Source organism: Euwallacea similis, chromosome 1 (genome assembly GCF_039881205.1).
Source record: "Euwallacea similis isolate ESF13 chromosome 1, ESF131.1, whole genome shotgun sequence".
In the NCBI taxonomy this organism is placed as follows: domain Eukaryota; kingdom Metazoa; phylum Arthropoda; class Insecta; order Coleoptera; family Curculionidae; genus Euwallacea; species Euwallacea similis.
Window position 1 is genome coordinate 8,499,146 of NC_089609.1, and position 22,502 is coordinate 8,521,647.

Consider the following 22,502-nt stretch of genomic DNA (forward strand, 5'->3'; position numbering starts at 1 on the left):
TTCTAACTAATATTAAAACTACAAGTCTAAATTAGCTACATTACGTTACTCATAAAAGAACAATTAAATAAGGTGTTAAAAATACTCTCCAACTGTATGAATGTATGCTTCGACGCGTTTGCGCATATTATCGTGCACTGTTTGAAAAATTTCTGGTGAATTTTTATTTCGTTAAACGAGTGAATTCGTTGATTTCTCAGTTACAGACTGTTGAGTTTTATTTTTTCTAATCTAATGTAACTGATATCAAAGTAAATACTGGACTTTATATTATTTGATTAACATACAAATTTAAGAGAATATTATATTTGAACTACATATTTAAATAGTATTTCTCTCATATTTATTTTTAAGGGACCCTCAGTGCCAATTTTCGATAATTTACATTCGGTTTTTATGATTTTCAACCTATAAAGATAAGCACACCAGGAGCATAATACTACCTTTTGAAAGATAAACCGGTAATTGGCAATTATTTTAATTTGTTTTACGATTGTTGTGATTATTAATGGCCGGATTATCGTTCGTTTGAAATATTTGCATTCAATTACCATTGCAGTTTTTTACCTGAATTACACGTTTATGCAAGTAACCTAGTCATTTTATCATCGAGAAATATTTCTAACAAGTATTTAAATCAAAGCTTTGTGACAGTAAATTTTCCTTTGACGTAGATACTTCTTGTGTAATAAATACTGAATGCATGATGACTTTGGCACACCTGGTCCTATGCTGAAAACAATTGGTTATTACCTCCATAGAATTGGGGAAACAATGAGCCATGTTTCGATGTATAATAATGGTTTGTGTTAACATTCTAATGACATTGACTATTAGATAGACATCATGCAGGATGTTGGTACGTTTTCTTTCGGAAAATAGGTAATTCTGTGTCCCAATTGTTGTACATTTGGGAGTTTTGCCTGCTAAACAGGATAAAAATTCTTCAGTCTTTGTTCTCTTTCACACTTATACTTGGCAACCCTGCGCTGAAGAGAATGCAGGTATACGAACTTAAAGAGGCCTGTTTGAACATGGAATATTTCAGGGTTTGGGGTGCTTATTCATAAAAGAAGTTCTATTAGTCAGTTAAAATCCGTAACAAACACATTTAAAAACATTTTCTTAGAGATAAAATGAAAAGCCATTAAGTCCAGTTGTTTTCAGAAATGGAAGTACATTTTTGGTAGAAAGTGTTGTATATCAATAATATAAAAATTTTACAAATCCTGCATAAACTTTTGCTTATTCGTAGTATATAAAAGTACTGAAAATTACTATTGCATTGATGCATTACAGTTCAGATTCAGCTAAAAAATTGCGGGAGCTGCTTTTAAAATTATTAATGCATTCAGAATTTTTTTTTTAACCTGAAACGACCGTAGAGCTTAATCACCAAGTCTATTTTAATTGTATGATTTGTAAAACAACAAAAAACGTATTATGTTTTGGACTTTCAATTTACCATCAAAAGGATACCATTGGTGGCTATTTTCAAAACTACTAGGATAGCGGCAAACTTTTTCATAATGTTGGGTATGTGAATAAAATTAGAAAATTGTCTCAAAATGGCGGAAAAATATTGAACCTGCTTTGAGACATCTAAAATACCAAAATTTTCCTGAAGGAGGAATGACAGCAAATGATCTTAAAATGTACTTATGTTAACTTCAAAAATGAGTGTGACCTCTGGTGGTCGAAAATATAAGCGGCAAAAATGAATAATTTTCACAACAGATTTTACGTATACGGTTTAATTTATAAATTTAACGTTGCAACTCAAATTTGGCATTAATCTTGACTCTGAAAATTAAATATCAATAAATTTATCATATAAATTTATGTACTTGCCGCATGTATATACGGCGTCGGATGTGAAGTTGCTCCTGGGCTGTTGTCCAAGATAAACCAATTTTATCTTTTTAACATTAGCCCTGGTAGCAAAACTCAGGCATGAGGTCGTCCAATGAAATTACACGTTGATGGCAGGAGATCATGTTTCAGTTTTTGCAGAAATGTCAAATCTGATCATGAAACGAGAGGTTACGCTTTTGTGGATAAATTCGGTTATTCATCTGAGAGAGTTCAGAGTCCTCGGGATTAGTCTGAACAGGGAGAGAGGATACAAAAATTTCTCGGCGCACAAAAAGAGAGATTTACTCCTGGGGCTAATCCCGATGATTTCGAGGTCTCGCACACAACGCCAAACCCAACTTCAAGATTATAAATTAGGCCGTTAACCTGTGCCCACGAGGGTACTATTTTGAAAAAAATACTTGCACCTCCCTGAGTTTATGTAGCGCCTTTCACTGTTATGATTTTTTACGAGTAATGAAAATAGTCGCCATAGGAAATAAGCCCATATGGAAGGGTGGGTTGCATCATTTTATAAAAATAATTCGCTGCATTTCACTATTTATCAGAGGGAGGATGTGTGTTGGGTCCAGGCAGATGGGCTTTTTAATAATGCAGCAGCTGCTCTTCTTTGTCACTCATAGCCATGAAGAGTGGGTAATATTGAATAAAGACAACTAGTATCTACATATAATTTTCTTGGCACATTCGTGGTGTAAATCAATGGTGTGAACGTAACATTTTAAACACCCTATGGGCCTGATTATGACGCCGGCAACCTTGTCCCGGTATTAAGCAATTTTTACCATATAGCCGGTCGAGCATAAGCTGAACATTCTACAACCTACTTGTAAATGTGATTGACAGACTGGATTTAATGCTAAACATTTTCGTTTTAAACTACACTTTCACTTTTTGGCGCATAACACAAAACTGTTCTTTATAAGTCGCGGCAATCCTAATAAGTGATAGTGCAAACTTTTTAGAAGTTTAACCGGGTTTTTACGGATTCAGGGGAATCATTTCTTTTCTAGGAAAGTTAATCAGAATAAATAGACGGGACAAATTCTTAAATCTAGGAAATAGAAAGTTTACTGGGAATCTCGTCAATAATCACCACTGCAAACCTCAACTTTGCCTCCGTTTAACCGACTCTATCGTCTACGGTTCTCGAGATCCTGTTGGAAGGGAGGGCTAGATATCTTGGAGATTGAATAGGGGACACCGTGTACATATAAAAATTCGCTTCTCTACCAATTTGCCCGATTTGAAATTAAATTTCCCGTGCATATTTGCAATGTTATGAGGATACCATTGTGTGGGCTAAGGACTGAATCAGGGATAAAGAGGCCTCAGTATGAAACAAATTCATGCGCATTTTGTATTCTAAGTCATAGTACACATCAATAAAAAATCGATTTTATTGTTTATTATTACCTTCTGGGTACGAATCCAATTTTCTCTTACCAGTGTTGCTAAATACGGGTTTATGAGTTCAGAATGAATGCCTTACTGCGTGTTTCATAGTTTCCAGGAATTTTGAGTGATAAATTTGATAAAATTTTTATTGGGTGGCTCTACTTTTTTAAGTCCATTTCTGGTACTCCCCTCACTTTTTCAAACTTATTTAAAAATCTAGAAATTATGATCTATCGATATAACTTCAAATCAGTGGCGCTCTCAGAATTTACACAAATTCTCAAAATTTAGTAAGCTAAAATCAAGTTTTATGTCATAAAATCACGAAAAAAAACTTGGTTTTAATAAATTTCATTGCCTTGTTGACAATGTTGTCAAATAAGTATTTATGAGCTGTCAATATTCATGACAATCAGTGGCGTACTGTGTGCTTTTTTCTCATCTTTTTTGAAAAGAACAACTTGCATGTCTCCCTAATTTTTTTACTGTTAAATTAATAATTATGAGGTCCATGAATGTCAGTGATAATATTTACAATTTCGGGTGGCACGAGTATTGCTTTGACGTTTTGACTTTTTTAAACCTTTTTCGATATGACTCTGATTTCTTTTTCTGGTTGAGGACTTACGTGAAAATTGTATTTTACCACATCCTTCATTGGCGAGAATCCTATCTTGCATTCAGTGGCGGAGCAAGGAGTAGATAAGAGTTGAAGAAGTAATAATGGTAAATTCGTCTACGTTAGGAATGCATTACCCTATTTTTGGCTCCTTAGCACTCAACACTAATTTGTGCTGATATTTCTGTGTACGTATAAAATCGTTTTAATTAGCACATGTTCAGGGATTTGTCAGACGAAATTATTTAATTGGTCTAAATTATCGTTCAGAAACGTGGTGGTCTCAGGTGCGAGGTTCTAGGTACTAATAGCGTTTAACCATAATTATTGTTGTTTTAGCATATTTTGCCACTAATCATTGACATATTAGGTGCCTTCCTGGAATTTGCCCACATGATTATCGATTTTGTGCGGTTACAGTTGGTGCGAATTTGTAAGGAAGACATCTATGTCTTTCTCCTCATCATCTTTTGGTTCGCATCAAACTCATTCTCGAAAAAAGGTCCAATATCAAATTTCACAACCAATTATTAACCATCTGCGTGCTCAAATCGAAGGCATTTAAAGCCAATATCTCCTGAAAAGTTGATGCTCTGTTACCAACGCGAGTAGCAGCCTCATGAAGGACCAGTTTTTGTCGGACACCGGCAACAGTGCCTTTTACGCTCGGTTTCAGGTTCTCAGACCTACCTACCGTATTTCTGCGAACTGTTATAAAATTTATTTGAATTCCTTTTGTGCACGTATACCAACTACAATATACCAAAGTTGAGTCTCCTGGTCGAAGATTGTCCTTATTACAAAGGCATGCGTTTGTAGCCTCGCTCCGAAGCTCGGCTGCCTCGCACGGAAAATAGTTTTGATACTCAAATTTCTCGGGCTTCTTGCATTAAGCACACACAAGGCAACAACCTGTTAAGGAACATGTTTTTTTCGTCTCTGCCACCACAAAGCTCCTCTCTCGTTGTTTTAATTGAAATTATTGGTTTCGACTTATCTGTCGAAATGTATACAGTCTCTGCGCTCTCGAGAATTCCGGTTCTTCCACAAACTTGCCGAAAGATCCGTCTTTTAATTACTTCATTATTTCTTCTTTTGGGCTACTTGATGGTTATTGTCTTTTTTTACGCATTTGAAGCCTTTTTAGCCCAGTCGCGCCCATTTGGCTTGGCCGGTTTTGAAAGTGGGTCGCTCTATTGATTGATGGTATTCTAAGAATTAAGAATATTTTCTACTATAACGACAAATCTTATATGTTCTAATTAATGAGAATTTCAACTTCGATGACCGTGATGGATGCCAGCGAAAACGTACCGATGGCGCACAATCATTGTTATTTACGAATATTTCTTCGGAACTGAAAATTCCCCCGTAAATCCCCAAAGCGATTTCTTCAAATTTTTTCTGATTTGCAAAGGAGAAATTCCCCAGGGTCGCAATTATATTATTGGAAATATGGATTAAGATCTCCCATGATTTAATTAGAATCCAAGAAATTTAAATGAAATCATATTGGTTTCGCGAATACCTTGAATTTACCTAAAATATTCACCAAGGAGCTATGAAAAATTAAACTGTGATTCTAAATAGTTTCGAAGGGAAACTGCAAATCTCGAAAAAAAAAAGTTGGGGACCCTCAAAAGTGTTTGGAAACGTGTAGATTCTCGTTAGTACTCAAAATTTTTTAGAGGAAAACATCCCTAAAAACTTAAAAAAGGACTCTAAATAGACCCAATAAATCTTCGGAAATATTAATAGCTTCCATGGAATTTAAAACTTCCCAGAAAAAGACGCTTCTTATATGCTTTGAAAAGTTGTTTTGGAAGTATTTAGAATTTCTGTGGAACTTTAAATTTCCCAAAGAAAAACATCTATGACCATAATAGTAAACATGTCCGAGAGACCCAAAAGTCTTTAGAATCATTCGGAATTTTTTTGGTACTGATAATTTCGAGAAGAAAATATCTCTAAAAACTTTTTTAAAATTTCATTACATATCCTGAAAAGTCTTTAGAAATGCCTGGGAGATCCCTAAAGTCTATAGAAAAATTTAGAAGTGCCTGGAATGGAAAATTCCCTGAATAAGCATTTCTTTAATTTGAAAAGCATATTTACCCGGTTGACATTGAGATACCAAATGACAGTTTTTCTAAAATATTAACATGATAACATATTATATATTCGATAATAATTAATGTCACCTAGGAACATCGAGTACAACGACCACCGAGGTTAAACACTGAGACCGGGTTTAGGGTTAGGGTTCTCCACGGAAATTCATTTTCAAAAAGGTGCCATGTAATGCGTTCATATATGCAAGACATTAGGATACCATTAGCCTTTCAGGTTTTTTCAAATTAAACCGAAAAAAAGTGGGTTATTAAAAAAGGACAGGAATACTCAAAACTAAAAAAAAGGAATAACGATAAAAAAATTTTTATAAATGTTTGATTTTACCATATTTATTTATTGAACTAGTGTTAAAGGTCATCATCTCTAACTCCATAAATCGTTGCTATCACAAATGGAAAGCGATAACTGCGATTTGCAAATTACAGAGGGAAACAATAACAACATAATCGGCAATTCATGTATGTACTTATACAATATAATTGAGTATCGAACGATACGACAATTATAGGCTTCGATTTGTGACCTTGAAGCGACTATTTTTGCATTCCGGAAAAAGCAATCTTTGTGCTATATGTGCATGTAACACACAATTCGAATGCAATGCTAAATACACGGCAGGATCTATCATGTCGCCCTGGTGCATTATTACAAATATCATTATCATTCAAGGTTGATAAATCAAAATGTGCTCATTCACGATCTTAAAGTTTAGTGTAATACCGGAAGTGTCTAATTCCGTCACATGAGTAATGATTCAATTTACTACCACCGATTAGTTAGATGCTCCTCATCTGCATTCATCAACACTGAAGCATTTTACCATTCAACGCACAGTTGGAAACATTCCGCAATTCAATGAAATACTGAGTATACACCAAAGTGTGCATGATGAACGACTGTTTGATATTCATACATTATAGGGCCGGGTAGAGCATTACCATATCAGTATTCGGTACTCAGCAGGTTAGAAGTATGTGAATATAATGTGCCGGAGTTAAATTGTATAACTTGACAACGAAGAGTTCATTGATCGCGAATGACCGAGCCTTCCGAGGACTCGTAAGATAGTGAATTAATACAATGTCACATGTAACTCATGAACGATTCATTAGGTGTTTGTAAACGGGAATTTGTTGGCTCGTTTACCGGCTATTGGTAAGTCGGCCTACGACTGGTAAGTCGATTGTTCTGCACAGAAATGGAGACTGGGACATATGGCTGCCGGTTGCGGCTTTTAACATTTTTTCTACTGTAACAAATGGTCGTTGAGGTATGCCCTGACTTTGAATTATTTGCTTAACAACGGGCATGTCTGAGATGAGCTTCAGATGATCCGCTTCAGTGAGTATTATTGTCTGTCATGTTCGCCATTTAATCGCATGTGTTGTGCACATAAATTATTTATAAAGACTGGTTTTCTCAGTCAAAGTGCCGTAAAATGACAGTTGCGTCAAATAAACTTTTATTTAGCTTGCGTCATGTTAACGCCATGGCATTACTATGAGGCCACATGTGCTCTTTCCAAACCGTAAATTACGCGACAGGTTCTTTCGAATTTAGATTATCAAGAAAGTTATCCAAATGATTATCATGCTCGTATATTGAAAAAACACAAAACACTACTTACACATTATTGCAAAGGGCTAGGATGTTAATGCTCAGAGCACGAATACAATTCTACAGATGTAAAGAATTCATCTTTAAAAGTGATATAAATTCTACACGTGGGATTATATTTAAAACAGTTGTATGATTTAATATAATAAACAAAAAAACTTATTTATATACATCTTTCAATTGCATTTCAAAAAATCTCACGAGTTTCGAGCATTGAATAATAATACTAACAATGTAGCTACAAAGACAGTAATAAGTCTGTACTACAAATTACAGATGTAACCCCAAAACCCAAATGAAAACTCAAAAAATATCATAAGTAAAATTCCTTGCGATTGTGAGAAATCTTATATTGGCAGCACCTCTAAAATTTCATTAGAAATAGAGGCTTTCATAGGTCAAATATATATCAGCACGCCTTTGATAATGGTCATAGAATTAAATCAAACAATACTTGCGTGGTTACTAAGGTACCATTATCAGAGAAGCGTAAAAAAGAAGGTGCATATATTTTACCTAATGAAAACTGATGCGTAGCCTCTTGTTCAGTGAGCATGGATAACACTTGATTTCTTATGCTTGAGCAAGAGGTCAATCTTGAACACATAAAAAGAAACTGATCACTAAAGTAAGAGTAGAGAGTAAATACCAACACAGACAATAAAATTAAAGAAAAAAGATAAGTTAGTTAGAGTAGTTTTTGGAATCATGGTGAAAAATCGTCATTCCGTAGCCTTTGAGGAAAGGAATTTACTATTTTATATTTCAGTTAGTTTTAACTTAGAACAGTGCGCAATTCCACTGTTTCGATAACCTCTTTGTACGAGGCGTTCTTCATAAACAAAATAAAATACAAAATGGGTAATTCGCCTCAAAGGTATAGAGCACATTTGTTGCCTTTGACTTTTTATTAATATAAGAAATATTACACATTATGCACTAAAACTAAAGTTATGAATAAACTAATTTTCAACCATAAAATAAACTTAAAAAAATAAATTAATTAACAAACCCTGAATTTCAGAACTTTTTTATCAGTCTTTCAGTCAATTTTTAACTCCTCATCGTCAGTTGATGAATTGCTCAGGAAAGGCCTTTTGGCTTGTTCGCTGTTGTTTTCCTCCACTAGTTCCTCCGCCAAACCAATGATAATCTCCCGGAACACCAAACCGTCTAAATTCTTAGCCAAATACTTGAGAAACAGCCAATCTGTGTAGCTACAGTACCGTGAGACAGTCAAAACATCCCATGGGTTAATTTTGCCTGGACACGTGTAAGCGAACACCATTTTGTTGAAAGCTTTACTTTTGGCGTGCAAAAGTACTGTCAGCAATCTTAAAAGAAAAACATTTTGAGACGCGGTTTTTAACTCGAGTGAGGTCAAAATGACGTAGATTAATGGCGAATTGATAAGCGCGCACGTCATTTTGACGTCAGATCAAGTGTGAATCTCACAGCTGTGCTCCAGATTTACCTCCATATTAAACCAAGGGCTGTAAGGATGAACAGGATGACAAACCAGAACCAAAGAAAAGTGTAGATTTTGTCGTTGATGACGTTTAGGGCCATGATGCACATTGCGTCATGCCACTGGATTGATCCAGAAGGGCCGTATTTGTAGAAGGTGCATTTAGTTACCTGTAACAATTATTTTATTGTGATTTTTTTATGAATCTTGAATAAATTGCTAAAAAACAATTCCTACAGACTTGTGAACAAATTTTAATTTGCACTTCATCCATTTTTTTTACTTATTTTTTTATGAATTCTCGTAAATTCTTTACAAGATATATCGCATATTTCCCGTTAATAAACCTCGTTCATCGTCAGAAATGCAGCAATTTCCATTGTAAATTTTTATTAATCTATGCGTGATGCGCCATGATTACTGCATAATCCGTTTTAATTCCGTTTTTTACATTCTTATACACATCGTCTTTTACATTATTATGTATATTTTCATAGTGTTCGTAAATTTGTAGTATAAGTGGGATTAAAATATAATGATGAGCATTATTTTTGTATAGTAACAATGGATTAAACAGAAAATCCAGAATTGAAGAACGTCATGCGATCAAGTAGCATATTTTTGAGAGATTATCTCGAATATCAATAAAAAAATATCTGAAAACAATGGATTTATCGGAGATCAAATTCATCAACATTGGAACTATGTCACTCAATCAAAAATTCATCTTGTCAACAGAGCTATAAATAGCGCTTATACCTTAGGAAAAACTTCGTCCAAAGGATCCACACTAGACTCCAGACCTCTCTTCCACACATCTGATCCTAAATGCAAGAACTGCCCACTGAGAAACTCGTTTGTGATGTAGATTTGAAGAATAACATTGAAAAAATTGAGGCTTTCGCAGAAAACTAGGTTCAAAGACCACGATCCACTGATATAAAGTCGATCTATGAAGGCCTTTCTTATAATCTCGATTTTCTTCTCCCTGAGATATTACTAATTTGTATAATGAAACTTGAAAGTGTCTATACTAACTTTTCTTGTTTTGTGGGTATGTTTTTGCTGGAAATTTTAAGATTCTTGTCTTCAAGAGAAAATGCTGCCAGTTCCAAGCCATCCACCAAATACTTGATTCTGCCATCTGAAATTTCAAGAAAAATTGCATTTGCAGATTATTTTATCCGAAAAGTACCTTCCAGCTTTTTCCACAATAAATGGGTGAGGTAGAACATGATGGCTTGCCCAAAAAGGACGAAAGGGACCCATTGGTAGTAGGCGTGATGTTTGACTTGGTCTGTAGAGTTAATGCCATAAGAACCCACTCCTGGATGAGGGATATAACCCTTATCGACAAGTCGTGAGTCCAAATCTTTAACCTGAAATTTTCAAAAATGTTCTCACGACCTCTTATGTAACACAGCCCATATATGCAATTAAAAGCATACAAATTTTACCGTTTAAATTATAATGAATAATGCGTGCGTCTATTACCTTATTCAAGGTTGTTTTAATATAACCTTTTGAGACAAGTATACTAGACCTGATTAGTCCACTTTACTAAAATTTAACTACTTAAAAATATTCGTAATAGTTGGTTGAATTGGATTATTTTTCGACTGATTAATGAACGCGTTTCTTTAATACGTACAAAATCGTTCATTAATGAAAACATATATTTAATTATTGTAAATTACCAGGTATATTAAAAGCGAATAAAAATCTCAATTACATTAACGCGTAAGCGTAGCGAACATGTCAATTGTCTTAGATGTTTTAACGCGTTCACTACGCTCACGCGTTAACATATTTCAACTTTAACTCTCTGTTTTTGACATACCAAAGTGAATGTGGTAGTAAAGAAGCAATAAGTGTCCATGACATTCGCGGGTACTCCTCCATCTGCGATGCAATGTATGTGTTCACCGATGTACTGTCTCGAACAAACAAGAATGGTCGACACCATCAAGAAGGTAAACGTTACTCGGTAGTGCAACTTAAAAATCCAATTGTCAATAGATTGACTCTGGGTTGTCAACCTCTTGACAAAGGGCACGACTCCTTCGAAGGTTTTGATCATATTTGGATATTCAATCTTCTGCAACATTACATTTTCGTTATTCCAACTTATGTTTAACCCTGTATACATACAATAAGGCAGTTCGGTGCTGCGCCCGGTTGCCTGCTTACCATTTGATCCGCCACTGATTATAAAATAAATTTTCGCCAAAACAAGAAACGTCAACATACAATTTTTCTACAAGCGTGCGGTAAGATAGCTTTACCTCACACATTTGCGAGCAAAAAGGACCGTACATGTGCGATAAAATGCTACCAAATTATCACGGCAATGGTTATCATGGATATTGATAGTTTATAAATCGTTATTTAACAATATTGCTATGGGCCAGGTAGTGTCATGCCAATAGAGTAATAAAAATTAATAATATCTTTTATTTTAAATTATTATTTTTTGCAGTATATCCTCTTTTTTTGCACATTTAAGCATATCATTTCTAGGCTTTACTTAAATTTACAGAGTTCATACTTTTAGAAACAGGGATGTGCTATTCCTAATCTAAACAAGTATTATATAATAATTCAAGTGCTACAGCTGTGGTTTTGTAACCGCTTTTCATCGAATAATGTATATTAATAGTAATTAATAGCTCACAGAACACTAGGAAAAACCATAAGGTCAAACGTCCAAAGGTAAAAAATTGAAGCCTTCAGTTCTGACAACAAATTCCAGGATGTGAATTACTAAATACATTACTTTTGAAGTAGATATGCGATATACACTCATATAAGTATAACCTTTGTAAGTGCTTATTGAGCATATTTTCGGGGTTAAATGAATCCATCATTAAATTAGAACGATTTACACCGTTGGCAATATTTTTAAAAATCGTTTCAATAGTATACCGGGTGCTTTTTGGCAATTATTTTATTGAAAATTGTTGAATAATTAATTTTGTGGTTTAGCCAAATAGGTCCCAATTTTTTAATTTTAAATAGGACACCCTATATATTTTTATATATTTGAAATCTAGCAATTATTGCGGCCCCTATTGGATATTACTTCTGGGTTTTTTCTTTTATTTTCCTAGAAGTGTCTTGATAAACAGTGTTAGCTGTCAGTGTTCCCGTGATTATGACAATTTTTACAGAGATTATGTAGGGGATGAACACGTTTCATCTTTTTATGACGTGTTTTGCTAATAATATGGATCAGCAATTATTTATAATAAACATGCAATGCATTACAAATGCAAATGCAATTCGCAATTTTTCTAGTTTAACTTTCTTTTTTATTTTTAAATGGCAACATTTTGAAACGCCTGCTAAATCGAAATATGAAAATTAAATCACTCTGATGCGGAATATGAACATTTTTAAAGACACTAAAATTCCTTCTCATGAATAATTGTCTTTGATGTGTTAATATACTGAGTGTGAAACAAGTCTGATAACTCTTGTCCAATGTAACAATGGAATTTGTGTTTGACAAGTGTCAAGGTGGTCGCGCCATGACAAGTATGTGCTTAAGTAGAAACAAAGCCGATATTCAATCATGTGAAATGTGTCAGAGAGACCTATTGGTAGTACAACATTATTATAGGTTGTAACATTATCAGTTGCGCACCTATTCCTATTAATCCTACAATCATTGTCATGTCTTCGATATGACTCAATACTGTTATGTTGTCAGTTTACAATATGAATATATTATCGTTATCATTAACCTTTAATAAGTTGGTTACAAATCTATATTTCTTGAGCTGAATCATTTCATGAACATCAACAATTACTTTGTTTTTCATTTTTGAACCGCATGTTTCAATTAAGTTTTACGTGGGGGAATTATCCTTTTACCCACTTTCTTGAATCTGTTCAATCAACTATATTTTGCATTCTTTATATAACGGTGTCACAATAAATCTGGATATAATAAATAATAAAACTAACCATTAATAACAAGAGGTAAGAGTTGTGTAACGGGTTTGCCACTGTTTAAAACTCCAACACATTTTCAATTATATAGGGTGTTCCATTGAAAACTTTCCACCACGTCTATTTTAGACAATTGCAAAAATATCGTAAAACACCAAGACACGTCAGGTCTGGTTTCGAGGACACATGATGGCGCGGATTTTAAATTTATTGAAATAACCTCCTCTATGGCAGTGAAATCGGCTTTATAATTTCAAATGATATCATGGGTCGAATGACCTCTCATTTTAAAGGTAATAAAATTTTCTTTGACCTAATATCGCATTTTTTAATTTTTGACTACCAGTTCTGAGAAAAATAACGCCCAAAGTACCTATCCATACAATTAGATAAAATTATACATTATTTTGTTATTAATTAAACGTTCAAAACGATTTCCCCCCACCTCCATGCAGTAAAATAAACGTTACCCCATATTTCTTCGAACAATTCCAAGAACTTCAGAGGTGATTAGACGACAATTTTCAATTATCTGTCTTTTTAATTCTTCCAGGGAATCCAGTTAGGTTAGATACATTTTTTATTTTAAGTGACTCCACAAAAAAATTAAGTGGTGTTAAGTCAGGTGACCTTGGTGGCCACTCAATGAATTCTCGACGACCTTTCCAGAGATTGAGAAAATTTTCATCCAAAAATTGTCGTACTGCTACTGTAAAATGCGGAGGCGCGTTATTCTGTTGAAACCGTTTTCTAAAATGTTTTCATAGTCGATAGCCTCCACAATCATCGAGTAGATATGAGTTTCCAGAAGATCGAAGTACAATTTCCCATTGAGATTTTCTAGAATAAAAAGTCCGATTACTTGGTCACCGAGAATTCCAGCCCAAGCGTTCAGCTTTTGAGAGTATTAAGAGTGTTCTTTTCTGAAAAGCCTCGGATGGGATTTACTTCAGTATCGACAGTTATGGCGATTAACCAATCCATTAACGAAGAAGGTATATACTTCCGAAAAACAAATCGAGGAAAATAAATTGAAATTAGCCACAAGTCTATTAATCAACACTTTCCAAACTGAAACTTCTGGTAATTTGTGTATATTTAAAATGTGATTTACTTCCATTTGGCCAATTGCAACGATTTCGAGGGGTTCATTTTTGACCGCATTTTCAGATTATCGCTTTTTAGTATACACAGATACTGTTTCTGGAAATTTTCGTACCAAAAGAATTGCGAAAACATGGGAAGCAGTCTTCTACGGGTACGTTTCATTCAAAATTTGTGCTGTTATTTGAAAGTAGTCGTTGCGTAATAACATCTTAAACAATATTTTTGCGTCGATTCTTTTATTAAAGTAAAAATTGATGTCATGATAATGAAAAAAGTTTGCTTATTCGGGTCCATAAAAGAGATTTAATAAATATTTCGTTGCATCTTCTGTATGCTTTGGGCGTTATTTTTCTCAGAACCGGTGTTCAAAATTAATTTAACTTTGAACACCAGTTGAATTAAATTAAATTAAAAAATTGGGTGTTACGTTACAGAGAATTTTATTACCATTAAAATGACGAATTACTGGACCCATGGGCTTATTTAAAGTTCCAAAGCTGATTGCATCCCCACAGAGGGGAATTATTTCAATAAATTTAAAATCTGCGCCATCATATGGTCCCCTCGAAACTAAATTGACATGTCTTGACGGTTTAGGATATTTTTACAAATAACTGCAGTGAAAAGTTTTTGTTGGAACACCCTGTATATTTAAACCTGTTTGCGGGGTAGCATGTCACTCAGCAAACATCGCAACGGTTACGCAACTGTGGACTCCGCTGAATCCGACCATTGACAAGAACAATTTTTAATGTTAGTGCTTCAGATCGATTTTAATCTTTGGGAAGAATGGCCATATTTGTAATAATCAATGCTGTCAGCAATAAAAAAAAATCATAAGATAGCTTATCCTCATGGGTGGTATATCTAGTAATGATTAACTTAGGAAAAAATCTCTACAGAATGTGTATAAACATGCAGCAGTGGCATATAGAACTTACCCACTAAACAAAACACAGGGGAAAATCTCACAAGTACAGTTTGGCCACTGCGCGGCATTCACTGAAAACCGTATGGTTCGGTTTAATTTACCTAATCAATTAATTACAACAACCGCCACTCTGAACCTCTGAACTGTCATCAATTTAGAGTATAACATACATGAATCAGTTGGTATGGCTTTGACTGCTCTGGTGTAAGGACAATCGAGAGATCTGTCATGTGCATTAACTCCTCTACTGATAAGAATACGATTAAAATGTATATTATTGCATGTTTGGCGTCTTGATGGAACAATGTTGCTTCAGAGTTGAAGCTTGTTTTATGGACGTATTGTTGAGGTTGATGTTCTTCTATTTATGTTGGTTTTGTTTGAGAATTACCTAAATTCCATTGGCTAAAGTAGTAGAAAGATGAATATGCGATTAAAAAAACAACAAAGAATCCCAACCGTTTTTTAGATATTTGAAAAAAACTGAAAATTTTCATCACGAACGTCATTTGGTTTTTCCCTAAACAATTTACATGACAGCTGCCAAAGTGTCATTTCATCAAAATCATTTCTTTATTGAATATTTTAATCTTTATGCAAATGATGAATTATCTTCTCTTTTTCATCAATACTGAAGGTTCGAAAATTCCGAAACACGAGGCGATAGAGAACATTTTTATTGCGACCAAGATATTTAGGGCAAAAATGACGGTTCAGTTTGACAGTTAGGACAGTTGTGAAATGAAGATGCTCTAAAATTTCCTAACGAATTTCCAAGTCGAGTATTAAGTTTCCGGCACATTGCACACAATCGCGATGTGTTAGTATGTGAAATTGGAAATACCACATTTATTTCCATTATTTTGACGAAATATGACTTTTATATGAAATCGAATGATTGATTCTTTTACCCCTCAATTGCTTATTCTTCTTAGAACCGACGCTTGTAAGCTATATGTCACTTGTCTGAGAACTAAAAAAACTCACAACGAATATATCCGATTACAATCTGCTTACCCAAGGTATCACCCAATTCAATTAGCTAAAATTATTACAATAAAATATTTCTTTATCTTACAAGCGTGTTTTGTCATTTTACAAACACTCACTATTCTAATGAAAACGGAGTGTTATTTCTACTTGACACAAGGATTCAATTAGAGGTGCCAGTCATAGTGAAATGGTTGTTAAAGGTTTTCGGTACCTATTATAATTTTTATATATGTTTTTTGAAAGAAAATAGACAAATTCTACAAAATGGAAAACTAATGTGTTTCACATGTTTACTATAAGCTTTGATATGCACTGTCGTCAACTGTATAATTGTTAACTGACACATACTAAAATGCATGTAACCAGTGTAATTTAAGATTAAACGTTTAACTGTATTTTAAAGTTGTAGAAAAGGAAGAAATGTCTTTTCTGAAAAAAATACAACAGTAGTGATTAAAGTCGCTTATACTATAGCCTAAAAAAGTCGCTCTTCACCTTGGAAAACAGATGTTTTCCTCGTGTATACATAGTAGGTAGTAACGGTGACCGAATTTGACATGCACGTAAGGTTAAAGTCCTAGCAACTGTCAAATTTTATTAAGCATGTACTAACTATAGAAATTTATTTTTATTCCGATATTCAGGTATTTTTGCCCTTTTAAACCTTAAACTGAAAAAAAATGTTATAGCTGCAGCTTTAAATTTTAAATGGCTAGATTAAGTACGTTGCTTACAACATCTGCATGCACTTAAATGGAACTTTTGTATGTAAAAATAAGCGCAACAGTGCCTGAAACCCTATGTTGTTTTGTAACAAAACACAGCTGCTGTGTTGGCCATTTAGCAATGCTCATGAACTTTATAAGTTTCTTGAAAATTTATTGTTAGCTTTTTGAATTACTCTATAACTCAGATTAACCCACATAAGTTCTGTTCTCTAGATATGTAATACTAAACTTGAATGATACATCAAAATTGATACTTTTTAAAACCTATCGTGAACACCATACGTATACTCATATCTAATTTCATTTTTTATTTTATTTTATTTTGTCTTTATTATTCTGAATATATTTTACATTTTTTGTTTTGTTTCAAAGTAGTTTTGTTCAAGTCAAAAAGGACGCTTAAATATTCCAAAAACTGTTTGGAGATGAGTATAAAGCATTATTACTTAAAACTGAACAAAATCAGAAATAGCACAGATCTTACGTTCACGTTGGTACATGACGTATCTCTGACAACAAAATGACGTTTTTAGGTCAACGATACATGGTGACCTTCCTGTCAAGAAAATCCTTATTCTTAGTGGAATATTACTTGCTGCATTCAGTTCTTCTGTTATTGATGTGCCTAATAAATTTTACATTTACTGAATTTCTCACTCCTCTCATGTCAAATGTAAAATCCCCAAAGGAAAAATTTCCTTTGAGTGAGGGTCAAATTAGTAACGTGTTGTTAACTTTAGTTTAAGATAGCTCTCATGGAAGCCGAGACTCTCACTAATACCTAAACTCTATTTTAACATTTGTATGAACATTAACCTGCAGTTCAAGTTGACAATTCATTAGTAAAGTTATATCCTTGGAGTTTTCAAATGGTCGGTAAGAGTATTGGAAAATTTTGCTTTAAACCTCTTGAGAGTATACATATTTACTGAGTGACTCATTTAAGAGGAGGGTGGTGCGAATACAAATATCTGGGTTTTATGTTATGGCTTACCTTCTTCATTGTAGAAAAATCACTATTATTTTTTGTTATTGAAAAGTTTCCTACGCTATTTTTTCAGGAATATGAGGTTCGGATTGAATGAAATTAGCGATAACTTTGGTAGATCGCCCAAAAAATAAAGTGGTTTGTTATCTAAATGTTGATTATCGATGAGTAAGTCGCAATTATTGTTACTAAATTGTCCATAGTTTATAGAATTAATCCATTTTAAGCAGCAGTAAAACTCAAAATCTTATATTAAATGCAAATTTTCTAATTTCAGAGCTTGTACGATATGCATGGATAAACATTGATACCTTTGTATTACTAATAGCACGGAGACGTACTGTATTTAAATAATTATAATTTGGATTAGTTTCAAACCTATTCTTTGCCTTAGTCACTCCTGATTACCGAATGTACTGGATTTCTTTCAATTGACCGTCCTTTTCCCCTCCATGTCTCTGATTAAACAAATTCTGTTTCTGCAAAGATTTAGTAGAACTACGTTGCTATCATTGTGCTATCCCTCATAGCAAACTGGCGCACATTTGAGTCTATATTTTCTATTATGTAATTTCAAACATTCATTTCTACCCCTGTGATTTGTGAGACTGCTGGATTTGTTTTAATTGACTACTTCCTCCACATCTTTAATCTCTAAGAACTCTCCCAAGAGTGTAACGTTGTGTCTACAATTGACCTTAATGCAGTCAATTCTTATGGATCCCTTCGATTAAAAACTGTTTTAAAAACTATAAATTGTACAGGATGGGTCAATAGTGTGTAAACGGAGGATAGACAAAAAACGATTATAGCTAGGAAAAAAGGCATAGGGTTTTAGTATGCCCTATATAATGGAAAACATTTTCTAGTTATAGCATCTAAAAACTAATAAAGTTTTGCGTTAAAAAATTTTTTTTAGCTATAACCGTTTTTCCTCAATCTTCCGCTCATCCAGCACAGTTATTGGGTAACCCTGTATGTTGTATTTATTCCTTTTTTTATTTCATAACCAAAATTCTAGCAATAAGCCAACTTTCAAAAAAATGCGCGTATTATTACAAAAAGAGCTGCAAATGCAATTTCTGTGATCACTTGACCACTGACCACATAACCACCTAGCAGTCTGGATCTTCATTCTAGGAAAAAATAAGCTCGTGCCACTAACACTATTTTTACATTGCAGATAACCCGAACCTAACGAGGTGTCGGTAATTCCATCCTAATAGAGTGTTAGATAAGTCAAAGATAGGCCGCCGACCGACTGAACAAAGAAAAACGCAAGCTGTCTCCATGCGGCCGTGCAGGGGGTCAAGCGCAGGATGAGGGGGGTCACCGGCTGACCGGTAAAGGTGACATTCCAAGCGACGTCCTGCGTGGTCTCTTGGAATCTTTAAGAAGCACTGCTTTTCAAGATTTTGTACGTTTTGACTATAATGCGATGGGCATGGTAAAAAAAGACGATAATTCTTCAGTTCAAAAAAAAGGTAAGTTGCTAAACTAAATTATCGTTGAGGGTGCTGCGAAACATAAACAAACCTAGGAAGACCAGTACGCATTTATAATCTCAATATTATGTCAAATCTAATGTCAGAATTACTCGCTTTCTTCGCTCCACCTTTCGCCCGCCAGAAGTCGCATTTATTTTTATAGTCTCCACTAACGAGTTAGCTTCCCAACAGTGTCACCAATTTGTTAGTATGCAAATCAATTTCCTATAAACTATAAAAGATCTGAAACAGATCAAGTGAAATGCTTAAATCCGAAAAAATAAAAAAAATTTGGCAGTTTGAAACAAACAATTTGATAGTTGATACCTTCTCGTGCCAACTTTCCTTCCTTTAATCATTCACTTATCTAATTTAAAGATGTAAATTTACGGGGAAAACATTCCTAAAATTAAAAAACGAAAAAAAGTTGATAAAAAAAGGAAATCTACGGAGAATTAAGTAATGTGACAACACTGCTTAGCGTCACAACAACGTTCCCAGCTTAAGCGCATGTTATAGAATTTCTTAGAGATGACACAAAAACGCAAAACTAAATAGTTTCCGGTAACCAGTGACAAGCAGGTAGACAGTTGGTACTTTCCCATACTGCCACTGGCACTATTGATGACAAAAGAACAGTACGGCGTTTTCTTCGCACGCAATTTTTCTTTGCGTAATCACCCATTTGCCTAATTTAAAAATGAGGAGTTACGAAAAAAATTAATATTATTTGGGAGTATGCGAATTTGATTTCCAAAAATAAGAAAATCCTAAAACAAATCAAAGCTGTAGGTTTTAATTCCAAAAATTAAGAAAGTCTGGCAACCTTGGACGAACAGTTTGATTGTTATAGCTCCTCATACCGGCACTGTCATTGTGACAGGGTCAAAACAAAAAAACAACGCGACGTTGACAATTATTATTTCGTAATTAGCACACTTGTCTAATAGAAAAGTTGCTAAACGTGGGGAAAACGTGATTGGCTTACTAGATCTTGGCTCCTCCAAGTTCTTTATATACAGGGTGTTTTTTTTTTGGTGTGCCTACCATTGCTATCTCCGAAACCGTGAGAGTTACAATTTCTATTAAATTAGACTAAATTGGCCCTTTATGGAGCTGATTAAGGAAACCGCTGCAAGGTTGCCACATTTTCAGTAGTTTCCTAGATATTTGAAAAAGTATGAAAATTGTCCAAAACTTCAATCCTTCGTATTTCGTATACTATTTGTGACAGAAAAGAAGTTTAAGTTACAAAGTTTCACAGCTTTTTACTCTCCACAAAACGACATATCGAACGTCATTGTACAGTTTTTAGTAACTAAGTAATCGGTATCAACTTCATTATTTTAAATACGGACGATATGTCGTTTTGTGGAGAGTAAAAAGTTGTGAAACTTTCTAATTTAAACTTCTTTTCTGTCACAAATAGTATACGAAATACGAGGGATTAAAGTTTTGGACCATTTTCATGCTTTTTCAAATATCAAGGAAACTATTGAAAATGTGGCAACCTTGCAGCGGTTTCCTTAATCAGCTCCATAAGGGGCCAATTTAATCTAATTTAATCGAAGTTGTAACTCTCACTGTTTCGGAGATAGCAATGGTAGGCACACCAAAAAAAACACCCTGTATAGATTTGATTGGCTCAAATCATTTTGATTTGAAATTCGAAAATGCAGGCGCTCAAATTGTTATTGGTAGTCAAGCATCTACAGAAGAGATGATAGAATGATAAGTCGTATCGCATGATAAATAATAGTAGAAAATGGTGCGATATTTCGCACAGAATTTGTTGTTAAGTAATTGTTGAGGACGTTATGTCTGAGTCTTTTTGACTTGTCTTATTGAGGAGGTATAATGGGAATTTTTCTCAAATTGATCTTTTGTGAATATATTTTAATGAATATTAACCGATTAGATATTTATCCTTGTTATCCGTTTACTAGATTAAAGAAGAAATGCTGTGTCCTCTATCAATATTTCGTCTTAATTATCACTTTTAGTCAAAAGGGTAAAAATAGATTTTTTAAAATATCGCACGTCACATAATACAAATGAAGGTTGTTTACTTCCCTCACTAGACAACAATAATAAACCGTTTTACAATATTATGCAAAGGTGTACTCAGAATATTGACGCAGTAATAAATCTTCATTGTTCGCATTATTATTAAATTAAGATTCATACGTTCAAGGAATAAATGGTAAATCACTTATCAGCGTCTTCTATCCGGTTCAGATTATTTAAACAAACTTGGAAGCAGAAATGCACGTAGCTAAGAAGTCAGACAATGACACAAGTGATAGTTAATAGTGTGTTTTCGGTTTTCGACCTAATTACATGGATAGTTCCGTTAGTAATAAATATTTACTCTCTAAACAGCGACGCTTCTAGAGACAAATTTCGTCAAAAATTTGTCTGAAGTATCAGAAGTGTTAACGTAAATATTGATCCATTATTCCGGTTATCTAAGTTTATTGAAATTAACATAACAAATACAAAATTAATTAGCGCTTTTGTGTAACAATGTATGCGCTTACGAATGTTATTTAGTACTAACATGTTACTATGTAACATCGAATCCTGTAAAACAACTGGATATTTTAACTTAATTCCGCTCATTCTTTCACTTTTTTTCACGTGTCTTCGTGATGCTTAGTTGATTAAACACCTTTCAACGTTAAAAATAAAACTGCAAATGTATACCGAATGATATCAAACGCAGCGGAAAACAGGACTTGCGTTATAGAGATTATTGATTTCGATAAGAGATATATTATTGTTACGAAATCTGCCACATTTGTTCTTCACATCAACACCTGACATTCTTTATTATTATCTGGAAGCTGAAAATAAATCAACCGATGGGGTAATTTTATTTTAAAACAATCAATCTTGAAAGAATAAATATTTGCACGACATGGTTTGATATTGAGGACATTTTATTGAAACTGTGACCGATTAAAGTGAGAAATAGTGTGGCAAGTCTCTTTATGGTTTAATGCATTTTTATTGTTCGGATTTAGATCATAACTAATTTGCGGTTATTATAAATTATTGTAGAACTTAAATGCAGGCTCTGGACCTTGCCCAATGATCCGAAAAGGGAACTTTTAAACCATGGAATCTGATATTAATTAAAAACACCTACATTTTAAGGTAGTTTCCTAATAAATCAATCTAAGCTATTCAAGGATCTTCATG

At 33.9% G+C, this 22,502-nt stretch overlaps 2 protein-coding genes and 1 long non-coding RNA gene across 3 annotated transcripts in view; 1 reads left to right on the forward strand and 2 right to left on the reverse strand.

The window, feature by feature from the left end:
- The window catches only part of TfIIB (transcription factor IIB), a 108,963-nt gene that overhangs the window by 80,846 nt on the left and 5,615 nt on the right, over positions 1–22,502 (reverse strand). The window lies entirely within an intron of this gene.
- LOC136408658 (uncharacterized) lies at positions 6,706–7,358 on the forward strand. The gene is made up of 3 exons (XR_010752118.1): positions 6,706–6,892; positions 6,946–7,084; positions 7,138–7,358. It is a non-coding gene; the product is annotated as an uncharacterized lncRNA (long non-coding RNA).
- Inx7 (innexin 7) lies at positions 7,678–17,920 on the reverse strand. The gene is made up of 7 exons (XM_066389217.1): positions 17,818–17,920; positions 10,951–11,208; positions 10,306–10,489; positions 10,149–10,254; positions 9,870–10,098; positions 9,117–9,280; positions 7,678–8,976 (listed from the first exon to the last, which is right to left on the reverse strand). Exons 1-7 carry the CDS (start codon positions 17,824–17,826, stop codon positions 8,685–8,687), a joined length of 1,242 nt encoding a protein of 413 aa, XP_066245314.1. The 5' UTR covers positions 17,827–17,920; the 3' UTR covers positions 7,678–8,684.